The 9,836-nt window shown below is 35.3% G+C and overlaps 1 protein-coding gene across 1 annotated transcript; it reads right to left on the reverse strand.

The window, feature by feature from the left end:
• Positions 1-2,937: 2,937 nt before the first annotated feature.
• LOC107602738 (transcription factor LBX1-like) lies at positions 2,938-4,290 on the reverse strand. Its single transcript, XM_016295312.1, has 2 exons — positions 3,978-4,290; positions 2,938-3,419 (listed from the first exon to the last, which is right to left on the reverse strand). Exons 1-2 carry the CDS (start codon positions 4,288-4,290, stop codon positions 2,938-2,940), a joined length of 795 nt encoding a protein of 264 aa, XP_016150798.1.
• Positions 4,291-9,836: the final 5,546 nt, after the last annotated feature.

Genomic DNA, 9,836 nt, shown 5'->3' on the forward strand with positions numbered 1-9,836 from the left:
CCACTCAGAAATGACTGAGGGATAACTTTTCAGGAAATATCTGAGGCTTAGGATCAGGGTTAGGTGCTTCTACACCCTTGTTAACCAGCTATCATTTCCACACTGATTTTCAGAATAAATTATGGGTAGGGTTAGGTTTAGGGGTAGGGATTGGGTTAAGTCTATATTTTTGAACAGTGATGTTGATGCAGGATCAACAAAAGATGTTGATCCAGGAATATGTCTTACCAGGCAAAATCATGGGCGTTTATAGCCACTTTTGACCCAGTGGACTGAAAAGAAGCCCTATTGGTCTCAAATAAGAAAAGAAACTCTCTTAAATAAGTAAATGCACTCCCACTATATGTTTACGAACAATTTCCAATTATAGGCTATAGTGTCCTACTTATTTTTTTAACGAATATCCTACTTTTTGAAAAATGTTTGTAATGTCATGAACTTTTCATAACATTTTTAAATTATTAATTTAAATTATTTGTCTTTAATAGCATTTTGTGATGGAAATGACAATAATGAAAACTTTCCCTTTTTTTCTTTTTTGCCTTTTTTCTTGTGCCTTGCCACTGATGATAGCATTTTATATATTCGATATTGGGAAATACATAAAAAAAAAAAAATAAGGAGGAGAAAAAAATCTGTCAAAAAGTGATGTTTCCTTTCTTCGTCTTCTTCTTCTTCTTCTTCTTCTTCTTCTTCTTCTTCTTCTTTCTTTTCTTCTTCTTCTTCTTCTTCTTCTTCTTCTTTCTTTCTTTTTTTTTCTTTTTTTTCAAGTGCATACTTCAAGGATACATTAAACTTTCTGGGATAATAATAATAATAATAATAATAATAATATAGAAAAAAATAAGAAAATATGTCATTTTCAAACAAACAAAAAATCTATGTTTTTATTTTTAACAAAAATACCACATTTCTGGGTGATGCTAAAACAATAACATTATAAATTCAATATAAATATTTTTTTGTCCATTTAAAATAAAATGATAAAATTGTGACCATTTACATTTGCTTATATAGCCACAAAACAGCTAGCCATATATTATCTTGCCTTTGCACTTCATCTTCCTCTTTACAAAACAACATTAGGTACTGTTGTTCCTTTTATACATGACACACATCTGCTACTGACAGCACACTCAATGCGTCTTGTTTTTTAAAGCTCACACGCTCTTTAGCACATTATCCAGTTTTTGGCGTTATTAATCTCCTCAAAGTTAAATAGGCTTAAGGTAAGGAGGCAAAAGAACCAAACATTATAAACAAAAGACCCCCTTTTTAGCAGAGCTGACATGAGGGCCCTGGTTTGAACGCTTAACGAGTCCCCTCCTGAACATCAAACTCCAACAAAATGAGGACGCATTCTTTAACTAAAAAGTCCCCCCACACAAGTCTAACAAATCATTTAAAATCACCAAAAGGGGGACGAAAGTCAGTGCCTCACAAAAAAGAGAGAGTTTCATTGTAATTCATTGACTTGTTCAAAACGCCAAGCTAAAAAAGGCGAGAAGAAAAGAGCGGACATTCATGGGTACAGATGCTTTCTCGAGGAGAGACTCCAATGTATGGCCTTTGTTCGCGCTGCGTTAAACTGTTTAAAAGAGGGGTTAACGCAATCCATCAAATTGTCTGAAATTGTGTGAAAATTTCAGAAACCATATGGCCTCCAAACGTTCGCGTCTTTTTTTTGTGGCTGGACACACTTGTTTCAGTATGGTGAACCGCAGGAGTCCAGCCATGCGCCATTGTCACTTGTCACATCAGGGTGGATGGCTCATTTGTCCTCAGCTTTCATGCTTTACGCTGGAAATTACAGCTTCACCCGTGAACAAAAAGGATTATATAGCCCTGGAGAAACTGGACCAAAACTTGGTGTTTTTTGTGTCTTTCTTCTCCTTTTTCTCCCCAGCGCCCCAGATTTGTGTTTCTCACATAAATTTCGCCCAGAATGGAAAAACACACGTTGTTGGGTCAAAAGCCAAGTCACGCTATTGCAAAGTGAAAGAGAGAGCGGAGTAAGCCAAAGGCTCTCTGTTTTCTTCTGTAGAGAGCAAAAACAATAGCGTTAAAGGGGCAAGAATGTTTTTCTTCCCTTCTTTTTTTGGTTTTGAGCAACGAAATCAAGGCAGTTAGCAATTACAAAAAAAAAACTATGAAGCTCTTGGCTGTCGCGCACAAGTTCGTTAGCTCTTCTGTCAAATAATGTTTACATGGCTGAAAATGTTTACGTGTTTTTAATTAAGCAAAAAACATTGTAGCCTAATTGTCAAAATATAGTTAAAAGAAATGACTGCAGTAGCCTATAAAGCTCAGACATTTATTTCTGTATTGCTAAATCACTTACAATTTAGGCAAAATGATAAACAAAGCACAATTCTTCTTGTTGTTGTTGTTGTTGTTGTTAATAATAATAATAATAATAATAATAATAATGTTTTATCAGAATATGGTGATTGTTATTGTTGTACAGACTCGGCATAGCATCATCTTTGTAAAAGGTATAAATGTTTTTATTTTCAAACTCAATACATTAAACGACACATTGGGTATTGGTACAATGGCCTAATTTTGGAAGGCACTGTATTGCAAGTAAACTGTACAAAAACTTTACAAAAAAGCAGTCACTGTCGATTGTGTACAAATTATACGCAATAAATACACATGTAAAAATAGTTTTTTTTTTCTCATTAAGAGGTTGTATTGCTCTGTTTGTTGCCCTGATTCGTCAAATATTCTATTACACTCATTAAAGCCATTACATTACATACAATATATTATATATAAAAAAGCTGCTAGTTAACAAATAAGAGTTAGACTTGCATAGTCTGGCTATAAATTAAACTAATTCAGTTTCAAAAAAACATTACAATCTTGTAGATGGTTATGTGCATGCGTGTCTTAAAATATACATTTACAAAAGTTTAAATCAATATGTTTCGATCAGACATCGACGTCTATTTCCACGTCCTCGTCCTCGGAGTAGTCTTGACTTGTGTGGTCTGAGAGAGACGACATGGGGGACAGACATAATTTGTGCGCACTCTTGTACTCGTGACCCAGCCGTGGCGAGCACTCAGGCCCCGTATGCCCCGTGGCTCCAACTGCACACCTCTCCAGATCGGCCAGTTTAGCGATTTTATCCAGAGGCACTATACCTGTGGATCTGACCGACTCCACGTCCGCTCTCATCTCCTCCAGGTCTCGCTTTAGTTTTGCCCGTCGATTCTGGAACCAGGTTATAACCTGCGCATTTGTCAGCCCCAGCTGATGGGCAATTTGGTCTCTGTCGGCGGGTGACAAGTATTTCTGATGGCGAAACCTTTTCTCTAGTTCATATAACTGGTGATTAGTGAAGGCCGTCCTAGATTTTCGGCGCTTTTTGGAACTGTCCTTTTGACCAAACAGAGTCAACCCATCCCTTCCTGTGGATAAAAGAAAGTGATGCAAAATTAGGTGACGCAGACAGTTTATTTTTGAAATAATCGTGATTAAAGTTACAGTAGAAAAACGGACTATTATTAGTATATAAATAATAATTGCTGAAAAAAACGATTTACATAATATAACAATTTTAACTTTAATAATGTATTCTTTTTTTGTATTGAAACGTTGATATGGTATGCTATAAAATATTAAAATATGTCAAATGAGTCAAGCTATGATCAAAAATAAAGTTAAATTAACTGTATTGGCATCGATGGTTCCAAGAACCTTTAACATCCATTGATTCTTTTCATTACGCAAATGTGTGGCAATGGTTCTTTTCTTTGGGGAACCAAACATGGTTCTTCTTTGGCATTGCTGTAAAAACACTTTTTAAAAAGTGGTGACTTGTAATTGTTACATAATACCCATAAAATATAGTTTTGTTGGTGTACATTAATGCATTTAGGTTGATACTATTTTTGATTTTAATAAAACCAGTTAAGAGGTTACCATTTTTATCTGTCTTAACTATTTGCACACGGTTCTTTTCTTACCTTCTGCTGCTTGGAGTACACCTAATTCGAGCCCTTTGAACGTTTTGCTGGCCAGCTCCTGAAGAGCGCACAGAGGCGATGTTTGAGTGATGAGAGTCTGCCGTGATACAGTGATGCTCGGCCGGGGTCTCTCTGATGCTGGAAGCCGGTGAATCCTGGGAGTTCGTTTGACAGTCGGTTTGCTGAGGATGTCTGCGATGCTGAAGGGGGTTAAGGGCTTGTTGGAACTCGCGGGTGGTGGAAGGTGGTCCAGGGGGTTCAGCCCATGGCTCTCCATAGCCTCACAGCCTTTGACAACTTTAGTGGTCGTCATCCAAGCCGTTGCAAAGCCGCTTTGGTTATAAAAATTGTGTATAAATTTAGCGAGACTTTTAATTACAGTAATATAATGTTGGTATAAAAATCTACCACTTTCTATCCCGTTTTCCAAAAGTCTTTTGGCACATTAGTAATAGCCTATAGCTGCCCAGCAACAATGGCAATATCCAACGAGTTTCTCACATCACTACAGCGATTGAACAGTTGGCCTTGAGCGCTGACAGCTCTACAGTTCTGTTCAGAGTTCTGGAGACTGAGGACTACTTAGTGCTCAGTTAATTAACTATGACGGAAAGGCGGAGTCGTGTAAAGTGATGAAGGTTTGTGTTTGGTGGCTGTTGTTTGCCTATACTGCACAAGAAACAAACAGTCCTAAACGACGGCTGATAGTTTAATTCTCAGTTCTGTTATATGGGCCTATATATAAATAGATAGATACACTCTTAAAAATAAAGGTGCTTCAAAAGGTTCTTCACAGAGATGCCATAGAAGAACCATTTTTGGTTCCACAAAGAACCATTCAGTCAACGGTTCTTTAAAGAACCATCTCTTTCTTACCTTTTTATAATCTGAAGAATCTTCTTTCACCACAAAGAACCTTTTGTGAAACAGAAAGGTTCTTCAGATGTTAAAGGTTCTTTATGGAACCATTCAGACAAAAAGGTTCTTCTATGGCATCGTGAAGCACCTTTATTTTTAAGAGTGTAGATAGATAGATAGATAGATAGATAGATAGATAGATAGATAGATAGATAGATAGATAGATAGATATTTTAACCAATAATCAATAAACTTTTGTCATTTCCATATGATTTCATTATTTCCACAGCATGACTTCATTCAAATATATTTCCATAATGCTACATTTTTAAGGAGCAGCCGTGTTTTTTGTGTTCTCAGTCATCATAAGAATCGACATTTTGAGGCATTCTGAACAATATAAAATGAAGATAGGTGAGACCGCGTGTAGTATGAATACATTAATTGTTCATTAAATGTAAAACATATAATGTGGACATTTGATATTGAATTAGCTAAATATTGAATTTTATTTTGTGGCCGTTTAAGATCGGAGCCCATTTGTCCGGAGCGCTAAAATGACCATATTTATTAGGCTATAAAGTAGGCCTACATTAAAATCTTGTTTTCAGATTACGTTAAAAAACGACATAGGTAATAACTTCCCAAACAGCACGTTACGTAACTGTTTCGTTAATAAGTCAAATTATAAAGCGCACCATTGCAAAAGCTGTCCGTTTTGAAAGTTGTCAAGTCCCGAACTTTGACCAAGATGCTGCCAAATACTGAAATTGCAATGCCATCTTGTCAAGGAAACTAAAGTCATTAAAACATTTCTGAATTGAATAACAATAATAATAAAAATATTTAGGCTTCTAAAAGTTAATAAAAAGTTATACTAAAAGTTAATAATAAATACACTGAAAAAAGTGGTAGCCAGTTGTTACCTAAAGAGTTATTTCTACTTGACCTAACCCATAAAAAAATTGTTTTGTTGGTATAAATTAATGTTATTAGGTTGACATATCAGACATATTAAATAATATTTTGACTTGAATAAAACCAGTTAACTTAGATGTTACCATTTTTTATGCTATAATTTTTCATTTTTCTGTACAATATACTGTATATATATATATATATATATATATATATATTAATCGATGCTCAACTCGGGGATTAATAGAAGTGCTCCAATATAAATACAACACAATAGAACAAGATAAGTCTAAAGACAATGGCTTTAGGCAAAACACTGCACTTATATCGCCTGCAACATGCAGTGTGTGAATGCATACGGAATGGAGCAGATTTGGAAGGAAGAAGAATTAGATGCTGATGAGTGTGGAGTGAACTTATATATTTAGCTTGTTATCTACATATTTAGCTTTTTATTTAGTCAGATCTTCTTGTGAAATCTTTAAACATGCAGCCCAGCTTATGCTTCCACTATTAAAAGTGAAATTTTCAAAAGCCCAAACTTTAACTTTGACAACATTTACTTGTCTATTTAATTTCAGAGGCAGTCACCCAAACAATGCTCTATCATTTTCTCTTTTTTCTTCAAACATCACACACAGACATACACACTCTATTCTTGCAGGTTGTGTAGGAAACATGAATTAGCCGAGTCAATATGGTCTGACTGTTGAGTTAATGGCAGTCTTGACCTCTTGCTGCCTTCTTTGTTTAGTGTTTCTCTTTAGGCCAAGTCGTTATGAATGAACTGTGGCAGTGAAGTCTATAATACACCTCTATCAGAATAAATACTATTTTAGAGACATCTGATATTAGCAAATGATAGTATTGTTATAAGACTATATCAATGCAGCCATTCTATTTATTATTATGCCTATAAACTTAAGAATAAATGACTGGTGTTTCCTTGCATTATTCAGATTAAAGAATAAAATGTCCAGATTAAGCCTAGCAGTAAATAGAAGAAAAAATATACACTGTAATATAAAGAGCAGGCTTTTTTTACAGTATCTTCAAGCAGAAATGAACATGTAGTAATTATAGAAGGAAGATCATCTGCCTACAGTATATTAGCAGCTGAGCCTCTCAGAGGGAGTGCATGTCAGGTCAGCTGAAGTTTATTTATAAATCACATATAAAAGAGCTGATCTAAAGTTGTGGCAGTGAAGTCTATAATACACCTCTATCAGAATAAATACTATTTTAGAGACATCTGATATTAGCAAATGATAGTATTGTTATAAGAATATATTAATGCAGCCATTCTATTTATTACTATGCCTATAAACTTAAGAAGAAATGACTGGTGTTTCCTTGCATTATTCAGATTAAAGAATAAAATGTCCAGATTAAGCCTAGCAGTAAATAGAAGAAAAAATATACACTGTAATATAAAGAGCAGGCTTTTTTACAGTATCTTCAAGCAGAAATGAACATGTAGTAATTATAGAAGGAAGATCATCTGCCTACAGTATATTAGCAGCTGAGCCTCTCAGAGGGAGTGCATGTCAGGTCAGCTGAAGTTTATTTATAAATCACATATAAAAGAGCTGATCTAAAGAGCTGTAGCCCAGGCAAATGTTAAGGCAAGATAAGTAAATAAAAGCAAGTTAAGAGGCAATGAATAGAGGAAGAAATGAAAGAATAACTAAAAACACACAGATGACTTTGATCGTTTGGTATGTGAATGTGAATGGGATGGAGGAAGTGGAGGCTGAACAGTATCCAATATCTAAGTGAAACATGAGTTTGCGGTAATCCACCAAATCCCACACCTTAAAAACAGACCACCTTCAGTGATTATTAAATTACATGAGAATGTGACATTTTTATGTGCATGATCAACATGATTTTTTTGTGTAGAAGTGTTTGATCTCACATATCAAGCAGTCCCTGGTAAGGAACAGCTTGTACCACTGTATGTCTGGATTTTGATTTTGGTTGCACATTTTTGATGTATGAACATTTTATACATCTCTATAAAGAAAGAATCTGAATTACGTTGTGCATATGTTAGGTTCAATGAAGGTAATTTTGGGCATCTTCTAAGATTTGTCTTTTGTACTGAAAATATTAGTGGATTTATAGCTTGCAAAAGTTTCACACAGTTTCCCAAAAATTGCGATAATACTTTGCTTTTGTTATTTTTCAAGTAAAGTTATTAAATTTTCTAGTTATGTTGTGAGCAGCTGCTTGCGCTGCATGAAATTTGCAGGTAAATGCTTGATTAGTCACAAAGTAATCAAATTATTGTCAGATTTGTTGTTGTTTTTTCTGACTTGTTATTTTGTTTTCAGATTTGTTGTTGTGTTTTCTGTTTTTTCTTTATAAGACTGGTTTATTCATTATTTATACTGTAGACATGTAGAACATATCCACGTTTGTGCATCAATGTCTGTAATGTGTGCTGTAGGTGCAAAACTTTTTAGGAATCTTATCCAAGTTGTAGGCTTGTCAATATTGGTCAGTTGCCAATAATATTGTGGAAACTGTGACCACAAACACCATTAACTTAAGTGAATTATATGGCAATAATCAGCCATATGCTTTCACACAAATATCTTTATTTTTGAATGTTTCAATATGCGTTGACACAAATGATTTATTTGAGTTTTTCATTGATACAACATGGCACTGAGTTGTTAGAAAATAAATGTGAATTGCTTGATGACGTCAGGAACCGATGAATCGGCTTTTTGAACCGGTTCAATGAGCCGATCTGTCCGAAAAGAACCGGTTCGCGGAAATGAATCGGACTTTGCATCACTAGAGGACAGCGTACAACCGCTGAGGGTGGAAACTATAGCAATGCAGGGCTGTCAATCAACCCCCATGGCCTGGCCCTATGCAGTGTGAGGTCACATTGCATGAGAATCAAAACAGCAGGCCTAGTGAGACTGACTTGGTTTAAATGGGATAAAAAAATAAGAAGTGGGTGGATTTTTATAATTGTAGGGTGGTTGTGTTCACACACTGCCAACACACATTTATGTCCAAACACTAGGGCTGTCAAAATGGCTGAAAAACTAAATTCAAATTATATTCTTGCATGCATAATGCATAATTTCAGTTAGGGTGAAAAAAAAGCTTTTGGCTTCTCTCCTGAGGCCACAAGAGGGCACATCGAGCAAAATATTACTAATGCATGTTTATTCAAAGCATAAGATAACATGACATGAAAACATGACATGATAACATGAAAAAAATGCATAGTTTAAAATAATGTTTATAAACCAATTATAATTAAGTTGCTTAAACAAATAAACAAAACAGCATCATGTATGTATGCATAGTTTAATACAAAGGGCCGAAAGCCAATCACACAGAGTACATTTTTCATTTACAAACACTAGTTGCAGTGGGATGGGGAAAAGAACTGCCATAAAGTCTCGAGCTTGCATTAATTTTACAAGGCTTTCTAAACATGCAGCTCTTTTGTGCGAGAAGCGAGTGCAATGGTGATAGATGTCCCTCTAGAAAATGCACGAAATATGCCTTCTGTGTGAACAGCTTGGTTTCAGTTTTGACTTAAAGGGATAGTTCACCCAAAAATGAAAATTTGATGTTTATCTGCTTACCCCCAGGGCATCCAATGTAGGTGAATTTGTTTCTTCGGTAGAACACATTTGATGATTTTTAACTCCAACTGTTGCAGTCTATCAGTCGTATAATGCATGGCAATGGTAACAAAATCTATGAGAGTAAAAAAAACATGCACAGACAAATCCAAATTAAACCCTGCTGCTCGTGACGACACATTGATGTCCTAAGACACGAAACGATCGGTTTGTGTCAGAAACCGAACAGTATTTACATCATTTTTTTACCTCTAATACACCACTATGTCCAACTGTCATTTATCATGGCTTCCGGTACGTGAGGTGTGTACGCACTCTGGCGTAGTTTACGCAAGTTCCGGAAGTGATCTCTTGCACGTATACGTCACTCATTGTTTACACAGTGCACAAACTAATCAGGCTAATCAAAATGGTACTTACTTGCACTTATCTGGATTGTTCAAACCGACTTAAAACTAAAAGATTA

Source organism: Sinocyclocheilus grahami, unplaced genomic scaffold, assembly GCF_001515645.1.
Source record: "Sinocyclocheilus grahami isolate Dianchi unplaced genomic scaffold, SAMN03320097.WGS_v1.1 scaffold334.1, whole genome shotgun sequence".
In the NCBI taxonomy this organism is placed as follows: Eukaryota; Metazoa; Chordata; class Actinopteri; order Cypriniformes; family Cyprinidae; genus Sinocyclocheilus; species Sinocyclocheilus grahami.

Bases quoted from the DNA above. Each gene is read 5' to 3' on its own strand.
- LOC107602738 (XM_016295312.1), bottom strand. From the start codon at position 4,290: ATGACGACCACTAAAGTTGTCAAAGGCTGTGAGGCTATGGAGAGCCAT. The intron at 3,420-3,977 runs GTAAGAAAAGAA...TTTTATCCACAG, and splicing joins TGTACTCCAAGCAGCAGAAG to GAAGGGATGGGTTGACTCTG.